Source organism: Mustela lutreola, chromosome 2 (genome assembly GCF_030435805.1).
Source record: "Mustela lutreola isolate mMusLut2 chromosome 2, mMusLut2.pri, whole genome shotgun sequence".
NCBI lineage: Eukaryota > Metazoa > Chordata > Mammalia > Carnivora > Mustelidae > Mustela > Mustela lutreola.
In genome coordinates this window covers 92640117-92657659 of record NC_081291.1, presented here as the reverse complement: position 1 = coordinate 92657659, position 17543 = coordinate 92640117, and the positions used below count along the sequence as shown (strand labels likewise).

General features: G+C 36.0%; 1 protein-coding gene across 5 annotated transcripts in view; it reads right to left on the bottom strand.

The window, feature by feature from the left end:
• The window catches only part of ATP2C1 (ATPase secretory pathway Ca2+ transporting 1), a 169710-nt gene that overhangs the window by 2298 nt on the left and 149869 nt on the right, over nt 1–17543 (bottom strand). For 4 of the 5 annotated variants that reach the window (XM_059162586.1, XM_059162585.1, XM_059162589.1 and 1 more), the window contains 3 exons: nt 16754–16849; nt 15503–15644; nt 13325–13452 (listed from right to left, as the gene is read on the bottom strand). In XM_059162586.1, the coding sequence (XP_059018569.1) occupies nt 13325–13452; nt 15503–15644; nt 16754–16849 (366 nt within the window). Of the gene's footprint in view, nt 1–11490; nt 13453–15502; nt 15645–16753; nt 16850–17543 lie in introns of those variants that run through there. The other variant, XM_059162587.1, reaches the window with a different exon arrangement.

The window sequence follows — 17543 nt, the reverse complement described above, 5'->3', positions numbered from 1 at the left end:
TGCCACTAAATTTTCTCATATTTCAACAGACTGCCTGTTTGGTTTATCAGACATTTTAAATTCCTTTTCTTTGAAGTGTTAAGAGGCCTGCTGAACTTTTGGCTAGTTGCAGACCCAGCAAGCATCTATCATTTGTTGGTAAAAAGTTTTTAAGTATCACCAGCCAAGTTTGTAATAACTCAGATCTTCCTTCAAGGAACACAGGTTTTTGTTTGTTTGTTTGTTTGTTTAAGTTATCTTAAAAATAATTTAAAGAAGCAAGAAGAGTTTTCAATGTTTAGCTGCATTTGTTGAAGCCATGTTAATGACCATTATCTCTGCACTGAACCTATGCTTTACCAACAACTCTGTTTTTCTCTCCCGTTGAACAGACTTTATAGTGGAAGCCTGGTGCATGGACTATGCCAACAACTGCTAACATCAACTTCTGTGGAAAGTCTCCTGAGCATGTGCCCTGAGGCAAAGCAACTATACGAACATCTGTTCAATGCCATAAGGTCATATGCCCCTGCTGAATTATTCCTTCCAAAGGGTAAATCAAATTCAAAAAAAAGAAGGCAAAAGAAACGTGGTACCAGCTGGTCAAAGAACAGAGTGGGAACCACCTCAGACACTAGATGCTGTTATGAGGGAAGCAATCGTTTTGGGCTATTAATGGCGGAAAATTTGGAGGAACAAATTGAGGTCTCAGAGCTTGAATAAACTCAGCCTGCAACCAGATGTATCATTGTTAAAATTTTTGTTACCTCCCTTAAAATGATTAACTGTTTTATTCAGAATCTGTTAGGGAATAAATTTTGTAAGAGGCAACCTTTGAATCCCAAGGTATTTTGTATTCTGCTTTTAATAAACACAACCTGATTTAAGAAACTTATGTATTTTCTTAAACACATTTGAAAGCATGTTTGTACTACTTATGTTCCATTTCAGGAAGTTAAATAATAAGTCTATAACCTTTCCACTGCAGCAATTCATCCAGCTAGGTTTCCAAAAATAACAGAATTCCTACTTCAGTTATTTCCTATAAGTGGAAGTGGGGTTATTATTTCAAAACATTTTTTTTTTCTTTCAACTGCTTCCTCTTCATCGTTTATTCTGAAAGGTCTGAGGCCTTAGAAAAGTGAGGGTGCCAGACACAAAGTAAACACCTTTAAGTACTAGGAAAATGAGACCATGGCAGGCTTAGGAACAATTTACATGCTCCAGGTTTTAAAGGAGAAGTTGAAACTGTAATGTCTCCAGCAAATTAAGAAATAGCATCCTGAGCTCTTAGATCTAGAAGAGAAAGAGGAAACGCTATGAAGAAATTAAAAGATTAGTGATATATGCAGCAATACCAGAATCTCAGGCCATTTGTTCTACTGCAGGTACTAACCCATTAATGGGATCTGAAATTAATGAGTCACAACAAGCATTTTTTTAAGTGGAGATCATCAGACATGCATATCATATATTCAATAGTTATGCAAAATGTACTTCTTACTGTGGATTGCAGTCAAAAGACTTTGAAAGGCACTGCTCTGGAACATTAACTAGAGGCTGCTAAAATTATAAATAACAATAGAATTGTGAAGGTGCTGGCCAGTTCCAAATAAAGAACTTGAAAGTAAGCAAGTGGAATGAATCCAATTGGGCAAGATCTAGAGATCTGGAGGTAGATTCCCAACCTTTATTTGCATTCATTCAAGTGGTGTTCTTCCTTTCTTCTGTACTCTTCTTACTGGTATATTCCCTCAGTGAGAACCCTAAACATGGTTTTAAGCTACCATTTTGAACAGGCCTATGTTTGGTTTCTAACATCTGGCCAACAAGTCTTTCCACCTTCCTAGTGAGAAGTATACTCTTAAAGGAGTAAGCCCAGCATCAGCCAGTGTTTCATATACACCTTCCAAGTGTTGACTGGCAAAAAGCACAATCCTACTTGTTCCTAAAGTTTTCAGCCCTAAAGACTGGTTTCTGTTTCAAATAAAAAGTTCTTAAAATTAGGTATTGTTTAATTTTAGGATGAGTGCATGTGGCTCTGTACTAGTTCTTTTTATGTTTCTGAAGAGATCGTTATTCATAGAAGAATCAAAAACACTCACATGCTCTATTTTTGATATGTGTTTTTCCAGAAAACAGTAGACCTAAAGGGGACTACAAGCACAAGCACATTCAGTCCACTGTTATATCAAAATTCTTTTTCTTTTTTTTTTTTTTAAAGATTTTATTTATTTATTTGACAGAGCGAGATCACAGTAGGCAGAGAGAGAGAGGGAAGCAGGCTCCCTGCCGAGCAGAGAGCCCGATGCGGGACTCGATCCTAGGATCTCGAGATCATGACCTGAGCCGAAGGCAGCGGCCTAATCCACTGAGCCACCCAGGCACCCCAAATTCTCTTTCTCTTAATTCCTACATTTGGGAGCCAATCTGGAAATTATACCAGTATGAATGTCCTATTTCTGGGCTTTATCATCAACATCGTTTTTACAAACCACCAACCTTACATGAAAAACCATTTCTATTTCCACCTTGGCAACTGGTATAGTAGACCCCAATCTGAAGAGTATATGGGCTAGAGTTTAATTAAAAGTCAACTGAATTATATCACTCATCTCTGTCATTAAAAGTTTTTCAAGCAAAGGGGCCCTCCTTCAGTAGACACTGAGATCAGGTTCCCTTCTCTAACCACTGCAATCAGGGCCATTCACTTGAAATGAATTTACTACCTTGCAGTGAAGCAGTTAAAATCTAATAATATCCATTAACTCTTACTCTGATAATTAAGGAATTACCCCACCACACTATAGATCTTCTCCTAGATGTATAAATCAGAGATCATAAGCACTCCACAAGGTATCTGAGGGGTTTACCAAAGAAATACAACATAGTACCTGAACCTCCAAATCGTATAAGCTACTTGGGGGAGACAAAACACAACGAAATAATATTTTATGAAGCAATCTCTCAGCCACAAAATAGCAAGGAGCAGACTGAACGCTACAATAAAGTGACAGCAGTCACGAGGCTGAGGACAGGTTAAATCACAAGATTTGGCTTTAAGAGATAGCAATGTAATTCAGATGAGATATAGGGGAAATGGAAACACCTCTATAGAAGAATGTTACACACTCCATATTCTATTTGGAAAATTTGTTTCCCGTTTTTAATCAAGCCTTTAGGTCTTGCTCTTTCTGATTCAATTCTAGCTAATGAAAGCCTACCTGAGGCTTTGCAAATGTAAGTCTTCAATTAGTTTCAAGTACCAAAGGGACTCTGGACAGTTGTTTTTTTTTTTTAACAATAAATTGGGGCACCTGTGTGGCTCAGTGCATTAAGCATCAGGTCATGATCCCAGGGTCCTGGGGATGGAGTCCTGCATCAGGCTCTTCGCTCAAGCAGGGAGCCTGCTTCTCCCTCTGCTGCTCTCCCTGCTTGTGCTTGCTCTCATTCTCTCGACAAACAAATAAAATCTTAAAGAAAACAAAACAAACAAAAAAAGATAAAGACCTTAATAGAAAGGTCTTAGAATTATCTTTTCTTCTTTTGTGTATAAATGAATTAATGATGATGCCTCAGTTACCCTATCTGTAAAACGGGAATTGAAATAGTTCAAATTGTTAAAGACAAAATGACATATACTTTTAAGTTACTTCACCCAGTGCCTGGCACTAGAAACATGTGAGAAATGCCAGCCATTATTGTGGCATCCACACAAGAAGACCAAGAGCAAAGTGAAGGATCTGAGAAAGAGTGAGAGGGGGTTGAGCAGAAAGATTAAAGCACCATGACACCAGCAGCTTCCAGAGCTAATGGCAGAAATTTTGCAGAGGCAAGGAAATCAACATTATCAAATATGGCTAATGGGAGGACAACTACCAGGCAACTACCAGGGTTATATCCTAGCCTTACCCCTAATCCTAAGGAGGCCAAAGCGAGTTTTTCCCCTTGGTGAGATTTCCAGAGTTCCCTGGTTAGCACTCTGTAGCACATGTTATTTAGCCAGCAGGCACTCCGTGAACCTAGAGCAGCACCGAGAAAGTGAGCAGAAACAATTTCACTTCTGTAAAAGGACAACTCTCCCGAGTACCTGACTCCAAACATCCTGACCTTTTATTTTTTAGTGAGGTGGATATAGGGTACTTGGTATATATCGCATTAAGGTCTTACATACATTGATGCACTTCAGTCAAGACAACTGAAAATGATTCTGCACCTGGTATCAATTTGAAATTAAATACTACTTATTTGGGGAAGATGTATTAAAAAGATGCCTCCCCACTTTCAGCAACAGCTTTCTGAACCATGTATGGTGAGCTGCTTTGCCATTTCTTTCCAGGTCTGAAATTCACTAAAACTCAAGTTCATCCAACTATAAAAATCCTAAGATGAGGACCTCATGCTGAGGAAGAATGTTTTTAAACATTCAAAAGCATGACTGCACCAGGCCATGTACCAGTCTGTTAAAATGGGAGAAACAGATGGATAAGGTAATATATGGAAAAAGCATTTCCAGCTTGTTTCACTGGATACAGTTTTCAGGGAGAAAAATCAAATTTCACACAAATGTGGCAATGCACATGCAATCACTTTTACTCAAACTAGTCTTGGTAACATCTGATGTATCTGGTTAATAGCAAAATCTTTCAATATTTATATATTTATGTATATAAATATGTGTACATGTACACCCCTATACATACACATGTATACATATGTATTTTTAATTAATTTTCTCATTATGACTATGGAGACACTTGGGAGATTTCTGTGTACAATATAACTCATTGTCATCAGGATCAGGGAACACCTACGAATGTTTTCGTTAAAAAAAAAAAAGCTGATAAGAGTGTATCAACATTGGGTTTTTGATCGTTTATAAGACTAAACCATTTATGAAAAAATTATGCCATCATGTGAGCTAGCATACAAGATTAGGAAAACTTTTCTATGTTTTTTAATGTAATTGGTGCTTTTGGAGGATTAACTGAGGTGCTGTTTCTTCTTGAAAAACTGCCATGTGTCTATCTGAACATTACTCTCCTCATATTTTCCTGATTCATTTGTATTACACATTATGGGAGAATAAATAAAAGGATGTTGACACGAAAAACAGAAAGTCTACTTTCCATTATCCCAATGCTTCCTAACATGGGTACACAACAACAAACTGTATTTCATGATGGGGGGAGCTATGTAGACTAATCCAGCTTTAAAAGAACTTTCTCTGAACTGTCAGCTTTTTTTTGAGTAAATACTTATTATATCTGAAAAAATGGTGTTTGTAAATGTGCCATTGAGAACTGCTATAAATTATTGCTAAAATTGCTATGGTTATACAGCATTTTTATGCCTTTATAAAATACTGGCAGGAATTAGGATTCCTAATAGGATTTCCTATACAGTTGTCACTCATTTGCGTACTATGAGGTGTAGTTGGGAAGTTGGGGGATCTAGGGGTTCTGTTGTGGATATGTTAAGTTAGAAATACCTTTTAGGCACTTAAGTGAAAACATCTGTCTGAAGCCTAGGTTATTTCGGGTGTTGAGATTATAAAATGTTTTCCTCTTCCTCTATTTAAAAACCTCTCCAATAAGTACGCTGTACTATTTCATAATCAGAGAGGTAGTAGTTGATGCCTCTAGGAAGGATGGCATCAAGAGAGCAAGCTTCTGATGTTCCCTTGTCTTGTCACAAGAACTATGGAAAATAAGAGGTAAAAACAGTAGGTAGGGGGGCCTTTGTTGTTGAAATCTGACAATGGTAACATCAATAAGCCCAAGTTTCCAATCACAAAGTACTGTAGTCCCTCAAGCTTTATGATGTATAGAAACTGGTTTTTTTAAAAAAGATTTTATTTATTTGAAAGAGAGAGCAAGCAAGAACAAATGAGCACGAAGTGAGGGGCAGAGGAAGAGATAGAGAATCTCAAGCAGACTCTGCACTGAGCATGGAGCCTAACATGTGGCTCAACCTCATAACCCTGAGATCACGACCTGGGCCAAAACCAAGAGCGGACGCTTAACCAACCGAGACACACGGGTACCTCGCGAACTGTTTCTTAAAAGACAAACTAAAGAAACTGACCCTCTTATAATAATAACCATAATCTATTTCATAAGTGATAAGTCTGATAGCCAAAGGTGGACCATCAGAGCAATCTACTAAGAAATAGTATCATAAATTTACCTTAGAAATATGATAAATACTATGCAAATGTATTTTGGTTTGGAACATTCTGTTCTGAGAAAATACAAGAGTACATTTTCCCCTAAGACTGTGTTGACAGGGTGTTTTGATTTCTACTATTACTAAACTTTGTTTTCCCTATATATTTATAATATAAATAAGCCTACTCAAATTAAACTTGCTTCTGTGTTTGTGTTAGGAAGAAACAACCAATAAGAGGGAAGGCCACACTTCTCATGTGTCTTTAATGAGGAGCACAACTCAGATGGGACAACAGATCTGAACACTCTACCCATTCACTGTAAGAACAAGGAGCCTTGGTGATGAGCTGGGGCTGATAACAGCTGTTGATGTTGATGTTCTGAGAATAGACTAAGACTCTCTGACTTCCTTCCTAGTGGAGAATTAGAGGAGTCACTGACATTAAATGTGGTATCAAGTGCATCCATCCCAGGTAACAACCTGCTGGGAGATTGGAAGGTAGAGAAAAATGATGTCCCTTCCTTTCTAGTCCACTGAATGCCATCCATTGGCCAATTTTCCTCTTTTTGAATTTCTATATGAGTGGGCAACCTTTATTCTGTAAACAGCCAGAAAGTAAATACTTTAGGTTAGTGAGCCATATGGTCTGTTGCAACTACTCATTTCTGTTGTAGCATGAAGCAGTGAAAAATACTACATATATTAATGTACATAACTGTTTTCCAATATAACTTTAGTTACAAATTCAGCAGCAGACTGATTTAGTTTATCAACACCAAAACTAAATCAAAATCCCATGTGGGCGACTTAGGGAAGTATTAAAATAAACTGTTTCACTTATTTGCAACACATCTAGCTCATTCATGGGCCATCCAGACCTGCTCCATATATAGAGTCATAAATTCTAATGCAATCCTATTAGATAACCATATTCATGTGAGAATATGCTCACATATTCATGTGAGAAACATGAAAACATATTCGTTTGTAACTCCTTAAAATTGTAAAAGTTTGTCATGTCTCTCCTATCGAGTGAACATTTTTTACAATCATCTATTTGGTTGGGGCCTGCTATAAATGGCTCCAAAGATAATATTTTAGAAGACTCACATAAGTTGTTTCATATTGTGCTTTTGCTGATGCAGATGTGATAAAAAGAGAGCACATGCTCAAGGTATTTCAGGATTTTCTTTATGACCATAAGATGGCACCAAACTCTTACTCCTCAACTAACAGGAACTTTAGCATACTTATCATAAGGAAGGCCTTACTAGAAAAATTTTTAATATAGTTGAGTGGATTAGTATTTTAAAAAGAGAGAAAGAGGGGTGCCTGGGTGGCTCAGTCATTAAGCGTCTGCCTTCGTCTCAGGTTATGATCCCAGGGTCCTGGGATCGAGCCCTGCATCAGGCTTCCTGCTCCCCGGGAAGCCTGCTTCTCCCTCTCCACTCCCCACTCCCCCTGCTTGTGTTCCCTCTTTCACTGTGTCTCTGCCAAGTAACAAAATCTTTAAAAAAAGAGAGAGAGAGAGAGAGAGCTGTATTAGGAAACACATTTTGTTTAGAGTTCAAAATCTGGAAATACTCTGAACCCAAAATGGACCTCTAAGTTCATGCAGAACCATTTACCCAATCTGGCACAATGTGCTTTGTGAAGACTGTGAGATGTGAATTCTACTCAGAGGGTTACTAAGTAGAACAATGCAATTATTGCTGAAGAAATAATGGTGACGGGCAACCTTGATTTAGATATGAAAGCAGTTCTGCCAGGACTAACAGCCATGGGACGGGCATAGAAATGTGGGCCTTTGCCCAAAATATCTGTCAGTTTGTTTACATGTCAACAAAAGGGGAAAGGAATGGCAAAGTCAGGTGTGTACAGTGATCCGCCTGTACATGAAACACGGTCTACCCAGGGCAGCTGGACAAAGCAGGCAGTTACCATACTCATGAGGACATAGGAACAACAGCAGGTTTAGATTAGAAAAGAATTTATAAAGATCAAAACTAATGGCTCAAAGATTTTTCACTTTCATCTCCAAATTTCACCACTTAAACTTATTTTGAATAAAAGGAAAAGATTATACCAAATTTCTCTCTAGATTGATTAAGGTAGTGGCTTGGACTTAAGTTTCTGTTTTCTTTAAAAAAAAAAAAAAAAAAAAAAATCCCACAACTTTATGCCCAAACTTACAGATGGATTTATTCTTTAGAGTATGTATAAGAAACTGTCACACACACACACACACACACACACACACATCGTTATAGTAAAGGCCATGCTGGTTGGCTCTTCAGCTGGGTTTTGAAGAACAGGTAAAAATTCCAATTCTTAAAATTGAGGCAGAGGAAAAAGGTTTTCAAGATGAAGAAATACCATCCAAAAAGACTGATAAGTGGACTGTGTTAGAACACTGTGTGGGATACAAGGCTGGAAAGATACAAGAAAGAATTACAACTAAAATGGAAAAGAAAAACAAAACATTGTTTTCAATTCTCTTGCCATAAATTTCTCAGGGCAAGCATCTACGATTTTCCAGCCTTAATGCCATTCACTGAGTATGTTTTCATACACAGCAAAACTTCAATCTAAGCTATGCATTTCTTTGCTTATATTCTCTCACCCCTTAAGAGTATCTTATTGCAAACATCAAAAAGATGCATTCCCAATAATTCAGATCAGGGTCTTCCCATCAGTAATCTTAATAACAAGTTCATTCTGAAAGCTCTATAACAGAGGAAGCTGAAATATTCCTATCTTTTCCCCTTGCATTTTGAATTTGTTTACTGAATCTTACATTACTTTACTAAAAAAAAAAAAAACTACTTTCAAAAAAATTTTATTCTGTCAAAGCCAAGTTTACATTCATTTATTGCTTTATTTTTTAGCAAAAGAATATAGGTAATACCTGTAATAAGAAATTATTTTCCTACATTATTCTTTGTCAGCCATGACTTTAAATCATATTGAGCTAAAACCTCTTCTAACATGTCCACTGGGAAATCTCAAGGATACTACAAACTTCCATTCAAATTGACTTGTAGTCCCATTAAAGGCTGCTCAGCTTCGGTGATTCTCCAAACAGCTCTACTATCCAAGCCAGAAAGTCCAAAAAGCCAGGGAATTTCCACATGTTTCTTTCCCCCCATCTGGTCATGTCAATACCATCTCTTAGAAGACAGATAATAATATACCTTTATTCCCATACTGACTGCTACAGCTCAGTTTGTCCCTCTACCACTTAATCTTTTACAATTCTCTTCATCAGTCTCCCTGTTTTATCCTTACAATCCACCCTCCATGCTTCCATTAGTGTTATTTTAAGACAAAAATCCAAACTCATATCACACTCCTGAAATCTTCCAGTATGCCACCACTCAAATGTTTTTACCTTCACCACTCGGCTCCTATCTATCCAACCCCTAACATTATATACCTCTTGTCTTAACTGCCCCCAAACACCTTGTGGTTTTCACCTGTTCCTTTGAGCCCTCCATCAATACCTCTGTAGAAGTTATTCTGCTGCTTCTAGGCTGGAGAGTCCTAATTTAAGGTTTGATTCAGATACTACTAGTTCTAGGAAATTTCTTTGACAACCTCCTCCTATGAAGTTGTTTCTCTCCGTTAGCTGTGATAATATCTGGGGCAGCATTTTCCACTGTGCCAAATGTATCTCATACTGGTCTCCAGGGTTAAGACGGAGAACTCCCCACAAAGGCAAGATACTATCTCTTAATTCTTTCGACAACTAAATCTAAACAATATATATAGTCTATTATATCTACATTAATATCAAGGACTGGTTATAGCCATTCTCCATTATCAACAACAACCAACTCTGAAAACCAAAACTGAAAATAAGGTTGTCTAACAAGAGTTAATGGTCAGGGTGCCTGGGTGGCTCAGGGGGTTAAAGCCTCTGCCTTCGGCTCAGGTCATGATCCCAGGGTCCTGGAATCGAGTCCCACATTGGACTCTATCCTCAGCAAGGAGCCTGCTTCCTTCCCCCGCTCTCTCTCTGCCTACTTGTAATCTCTGTCAAATAAATAAATAAAATCTTTAAAAAAAAACTATAAAAAAGAGTTCATAGTCATACTAAATTCTGAGCTCAAGGAAGCTAATTATGGGGATAATCAGCTTATCCAGTGACATACCAGTTAGAATATTTACCCACACCACATTTCCGTATGCAAATCAGCTATTTGGACTGTAACTTAGTCTAACAAGGCATTTCAAAGATTTCCAAATGCCAATGTAAAGGGAAACGTCAGTAAAATGTGTGCTGAATTCATCTTAATGTATGTGTATTTTTAAAATAAATGTGCAAGACCACTACTAACTTTCATGAAATAGCTTGTTAACAGTTGCATGCCCTGCCAACCCTGTCCATGAGATCTTGAAGGACTAGGATCCTATCACATTTTTATTCTTAGCAAACTCTAGGCACTAAGTAAACGTTTACTGAAATGATAATTCATCCATCTAAGTTTTTGCTTGAGTCACACACAATGCACATGAACTGCCAAAGTTAATTAAGGTTCTTGAATATGATATTGTTTGACACTAATTCTTTTCACTGAGAAACTATTTTGAGTATGGCCAATACTCATGCATGTCCTATATAAAAGAGATTAAAACTTAGTGATTTCAGAAAGACTACCAATATGAAATATGTACCTTGCATGGGTATAAAATATAAAAAATGTGTTTTAACGTTCTGAGTGTGGTTAGTGCTATTAAATAAAGCCTGTATCCTGAAGGGGGAGGATTTTAGGTTAACTGGTTTCACTTTGTTTCACGTCGAGGTCATGCTATGCTCAGTACAAATGTGAGAAAACATGTTAAGCCCTGTTTCTCTGCAGCTGGGAATTATCTACCTATGTGAATTATTTCAAGTTCCTTTCTTTTCTTCCCAGATATTTAATCACTTTGGGACCAAATAACTTCAGGAGGTAGTCTAACAGGGAAAAATCAAGTAAGTTAGTATTATTAAGGACTCTGCAAGTCCTAGGGCTAGGAAATGAGGCAAAAATTTTACATTTAGATACAAGCACATTTAAATTATCTATACTATACTAATTTGGGTGAGATATACTATGGAAGATATATATACAAATATATTCTAATTTGTTGTTACACTACAGAAAATTGAAACCTGGATATAGTACATTTGTACTGTACATTTCACTTCTTTTTAAATCACAGATTCTATGCACTATGAGTACTGCCTAATTTTGGTTATCTTCTACATCCATAAGATTTTAATGTTAACAGTTCCGACTGGAAAGTCATTAACTTATGAAAAGAAATCATTTTTTTTCTTTTGGTTCAAAAACCGAATGAAAGGATAGGCACATTTATTTCATATAAGTCATAGTCTGAACCTAAAATGGAAAGCAAAAGATTGATATGCATAATAACATATTTCAAATCTTTGTAACAGAGAAAAAAAAATCATACAAAATTTAGGTATGAGACATCACGTCATTAAAGATGAAGTGACTAGACAATGATTTCTATGTTCTAACTAATGAGAAAAATGTACATGTGACTATTGAGCCTTAAAGGGTAAAGGAGAATGAATTTCAGACATCTTGGCTCCTAATACTTAACTGTTTCAATCACAAGGACTCAAAGAATAGATATTTTTCCTATCATTAATAACAGTATTTCAGTGCTAACACTGGCAGGTTAATATTGATAAAAACTAGCGAGTGGTTTACGCTGACAGTTTAAAAAATGAAGAATAATTACAAAATACAAAACTAATGAATTTCAAAAAGAATTAAACATGTAAGAATTTAAAACCCATTTCTGTGTCAGAGAGAAATGTTCAATAGGAAAATGGATTTCTAATTTTGAATTTCTGGCCCAAATTTGCCACCACGGAAAAAAAGAAAAAAATTACCTACACCTCACCAAGCTATTATAAAAACAGATGGCACTATAAGAGTAAATCCAGCTTTTTCTCTAGCGATGCCCAATGCAACCGAAGGAAGGCAGAGAACAAATGGTGCAAGTCTGAAGGAACAGGGTCAGGGTAGTGCTGCAATCTAAGCCAGAAAAGATGCAGATACTCAAAGAGCAAGGCCAGCACCAAGTCTTCCCGTATACCCTGGTTCATAAACCATCTCTCTGAATTTGGGGCTTTTAAAATTAAGTATAGCATTCTATACTTCCTAAGAAAAATGCTTAAAAATATACAAAGAAAGACATTAAGAAAAATAAAATTCAATTGTTCAGGTGAGGTACCTGGAATTATATTTAGGGGATGACAAAATGATACTTGACAAAGTATATATTTATATTTAACTCAAAAAAAGAAGCATTAACATATTCATATAATCTATCATAAATTTCAGCCCAATCACCCTTAAATGCTTTTGATTCTATAACTAACTGTTAATTACAAACAAAGCTACTCTACCTAGAATGCCACTTGATGACCCTGTATTAATATTGCTAGACCACACTCATAACTTAAAAAAAAAAAAAAAGCAACCATTTACTAAGAAAAGCAAACATTTACTTCAAATTGCAGTATAGGCTTTTCAATCACAAAAAGAAAGAAAAGAACAGTGATCTGACAGTGGTCACATCCTGTGCAAAAAACTTGATACAAAAACAGTAACACAAGGTGTCTGAGCTGCTTACATTGCAGGAAAAAGGAAATACAGTAGCTGAAATACGGCATTCCTGGGAATCAACTTCTAAACCAATAGAATGCCTTTGAAATGATTTCATTTATCTGTATATTAGTAAGAAAGCCCCACCACCATAAATAGTACAATATTTAAAAATTAAAAAAAAATTTATATCTATCTAAGATAGATAGTGTATTTGTACTGTTAGACCTCTTTAAGTGCAGAAGGTGGTTCAGGTTTTGCCTTTTTTTTTTTTTTAATTAAATAACTGCCCATATGCTTTATAAAGTTCCACTCAATTGCAAAAGCCAATTTAAATCAAGAAATATGTTATCAAAGTTGCATAATTTCATTTGGGACTGCCAGCAGGTTAAAGTCTCAAATCAAGTCTTTAACATAACACTCATTTTTAGTCAATGAAAAGTTAAAAAGTTCTCAAATCTTCATTATCCTCTTGAACTTGCCCTTCTAAATGATCCTCAGACTGCAATTCCTAGTTTGCAAATAAAAGAATGCAATATGCATCATACTTCAAGAAAAGACGACGACGATGTCGAACTAACATGCTTCTGGATCTTTTCCCTGCTCCTCTCAACCTTCTTTATAATTTCCGCTACTATGCACACTGAGGAGGTGAGACCCACAAGAAACAGCAGATCTGCAAGAGAAAATAAGTTGCATTTTACAATTCTTTGAAACAGCTGCAAGGCTTAAATAGCTTTTCTAGCATTGTTAACAGAGCTTTTAAAATACTCTGCTTTACAACCATTCTAGGAGGTACATACAATCAGCCTCAGTTTAAAAACAGGAAAATCAGGGGCAACCCTCTCAGGTCCCCTCCCTCTTCAGGAGCTTTATACTATGGCTCAATAAACTTTGCTTTGCTACCCACCAAAAAAAAAAAAAAAAGGGAAGAAGAAGAGGAAAGTAAGGCTCAAAAATGACTTATCTGAAGCGATATAGCTAGGAAAGGCAGCAGCCAGAGAACTAGAACATAACCTTGTAATCATAGCCTTGTAACCATAATCATTAATGGCAACACAAACAAGTGGAGTTCTCTATTTAATAGATCACACAGCCTTTTCAATTTTAATTTGATTGAAAACTGCCTATCTAAAGATTATTTAGGAACTTCTATCCATTCCATTCAAGAGCCTAGAAGAACTTACCATTCATAGACCATGTCTTTGGGGCACCTGGGTGGGCTCAGTCAGTTAAGCATTCAATTCTTGGTTTCAGCTCAGGTCCTGATCTCATAGGTCATGAAATTGAGCCCCATATTGGGCTCCACACTCAGTTGGAGTCAGCTTGGATATTCTCTCCCTTTGCCCCTTCCTTCACTTGTGTACATGCTTTCTCTCTCTCAAATAAATAAATAAAATCTTTTTTAAAGATTTAAAAATAAGGAAAAGTGAATTGGGGGAAATCGGACAGGGAGACAAACCATGAGAGACTCTGGAATCTATGAAATAAACTGAGGGTTTTGTGGGGGGAGGTTAGGTGAGCCTGGTGGTGGGTATTAAGGAGGGCACATATTGCACGGAGCACTGGCTGTAATACATAAACAATGACTCTTGGAACACTGAAAAAATAAAATTAAAAAAAAATTTTTTTAAAGAAATAAATTAAGATGATGTCTTATAATAGTATCCACACTATTCCATTCTTACTCATTGCTTAAAAAACTGCAGCTGTTTCCTTAAGACCCCACTTTTTAATATGAGGAACAAGTGTAAATATGAAATTAAAAAATTGAAATTAAACTATTTCAACCTTAAGGTAAATTGTAACTTATAGCATAAAATACAGTGAGGCTGCATACCTTATTTTCATAAATACCCCCAATTAACTTAAAAACACAAGAATTAAAAGTAGCATTAATCACAAAACACATGAATCCTCACCCTTACACAGGAAAATTATTTTTAAACGTACTATATCATAATACATTTAATATATAGTATGTGAAAGAATAATGTCTACCTTCCATATAATCTTAATAAAATTTTCTGCTTTTAGGGTCAGGCTGTTATTTTGTAAAACAAGAATGCACAAATTAGCAAGTAAGAATAGTGAAATATTTGTTTACTGAAATTGTAACTTTTAAGAAGAGCAACCTGGTTTTCAGTAAGCCCAAATCTAGGTTTTTCTTCATGTAAGATTAAAAAGTTATAAACTACAATTGCTCTAAAACAACTTTTCATTTGCTGTAGTTCAGATTCAGCAACTACAATTTGACAACTGATAAGCAAGAAAAAAAAAAAAAAAAATCACAAAAAATTTTAAAGCCTAGAGTTAGGCAAGTGCCCTCCCCACAAACTTCTCCAAATGAAAAAACTAAACACAGTCCTGTTTGTTTGGTTTTTTTTAAAAGATTTTGTTTATTTGACAGAGAGAGACATAAAGAGAGAGGAAACACAAGCAGGGGGAGTGGGAGAGGGAGAAGCAGGCTTCCGGCCAAGCAGGAAACCTAATGCGGGGGCTCGATCCCATGACCCTGCGATCATGACCTGAGCTGAATTGAAGGCAGATGCTTAATGACTGAGCTACCCAGGAGCCCAGAACACACTCCTTTTTCAAATCAATTCACTTTTTTATCTCACTTTTTAAAAAGTTTTTGAACAACAGTTTTTGCATTAGTTTTTACATTAGAAAATACAATAGTTCATATAAAAAATATAAATTATAATAAGATAACATTTCTTTACCCAGTATACTTAGGCTCTCGGTCTGAAAAACTTTCTGAAGTGGAGGAAAATAAATAACTAATAATTGTCCCATGATGGATCCAAGAACTGCGTAGCAAAACATTTTATTACTGCAGAGTCCAATCTCAAATACAGACTTGGTCTGTTGACAGAGCAAAGAGTTCAATTATTATTCCTTGGTCATTGAAACAGCTTCTTTATTATCACAGTCATCTCTAATTTTTAATAAACTGGACTGAACTAGGCGATGCCCTACAATCTCTTAATGGTTTGACTACTATTTTGGAATAATTCAGATAGCATAAAGGTACAATTTAAAGTACCTTCCCTATCAAGAAAGTTTTCTCTGCAAGAGGATGCTACAATAACATCAACAAGAGACCACAGAAAGAAAAGAAACTTACTAGCATTTCAAAACATTGGAAACTTCATTTGTATGATTATTTTGCTAAATCATTTCTATCCATTAAAGTACATAATCTAAAAGCCTTTCTTAATGAATAGATCTAGTTATGTGTGTAAATATTGTAGCTTCTTCAAAACTTAGTCTAAATTAATGACAATTCATTGTACTTGGAAAGTGCCAGCATGCCAAATGGTAACAGATACAACTGAGGATTTATAAGGAGCTCTAGAATTGAAATGAAGAGTCAGGCCTCAAAATAGAACTAGTTTTCAAGAACAATTATTCTCTGAAAAAGTACTCTAGTACTAGCCCACAGCCCATTGATTTTCTATCAAAACACTTCAATTAAGAAAAGGCGATCATACCTTAAGATACAACATGGGAAGAAAAGCAAATTTAAAATGTCCTAAGCTCTGACACACTGACAAATAATCAGAAAACACTAATATGCACAAAATTTTTCTTGTACTTCTAACAATACTTCCTCCTAAAATAAGACTAATACCATCTTAACAGAAGCCATGAGGTCTGTCCAATACTCTCGGATAATATTAACTTGAACCTATCTTAAAGCTACAGATAATAAGAAAATGGAAAGAAGAAAGACCAGGCGATTAAACTTGTGATTAACTTGGATTTTTCTGGTCATGGGTAAGGCTATCTGCCCAAATGCCCTATCTCCATTATGACACATTTGTAGGTACATGTTTATAGGGAAGATTGTATCTGGGGCTATAATCTGTGAAGACAAAATCAAGCAAAGCTAAAACCCCATAATCCTTGCCTATTTATAATCAGAGAGATTGTATTAATTGAATCAGTCAGCTAAGATCACCTAAGCATACCTGGGATCTAGAACTTAGTGCATTGAACATATCGAAAAACACAAAGCATGTGAAGGTCATTGTCGTGTCTCGAGGGGTTATCACATTGTCTCGTAGCTGTCAAGAGATTTTGATAAATGATTATCAGTAGATGAACTTAATGAACTAATACTGCAATCTTATAAAAGGTTAATATTTTCATTGCTTCAGAATAAAACAGCTTTAGTCTAAGACATAACAAATATAAGCGACCTAAATTTCCTATATGCATTTAAATAAATCACTAATGAATAGCTGTAATCTAAATAAACAATCTTCGGGACGCCTGGGTGGCTCAGTTGGTTAAGCAGCTGCCTTCAGCTCAGGTCATGATCCCAGCGTCCTGGGATCGAGTCCCACATCGGACTCTGCTTGGTGGGGAGCCTGCTTCTCCCTCTGCCTCTGCCTGCCACTCTGTCTGCTTGTGCTCGCTCTCGCTCCTCTCTCTCTCTGACAAATAAATAAATAAAATCTTAAAATATATATATATATTTTTAAAAAATAAATAATCTTCTCACACACCATATATTGAATGTTAAAACAACTTTCTTTTCTGATGAAATAAAGCAGCAACAGACTCAGATTTTCTAATTTCTCCCCCAATATTATTTTTATTGTTCTGATACCTTTGCAGATTTAAACTACTCTAATAAATGAATCAGCAAATCTTTTACCCATAAAAACTGAAATTAAACTATTTTAAAATATTATTATTGTATTTTCCAAAGAGCTCTCCTAATTTTCTAAGCTTCTGTGTAACACACCAAAATAA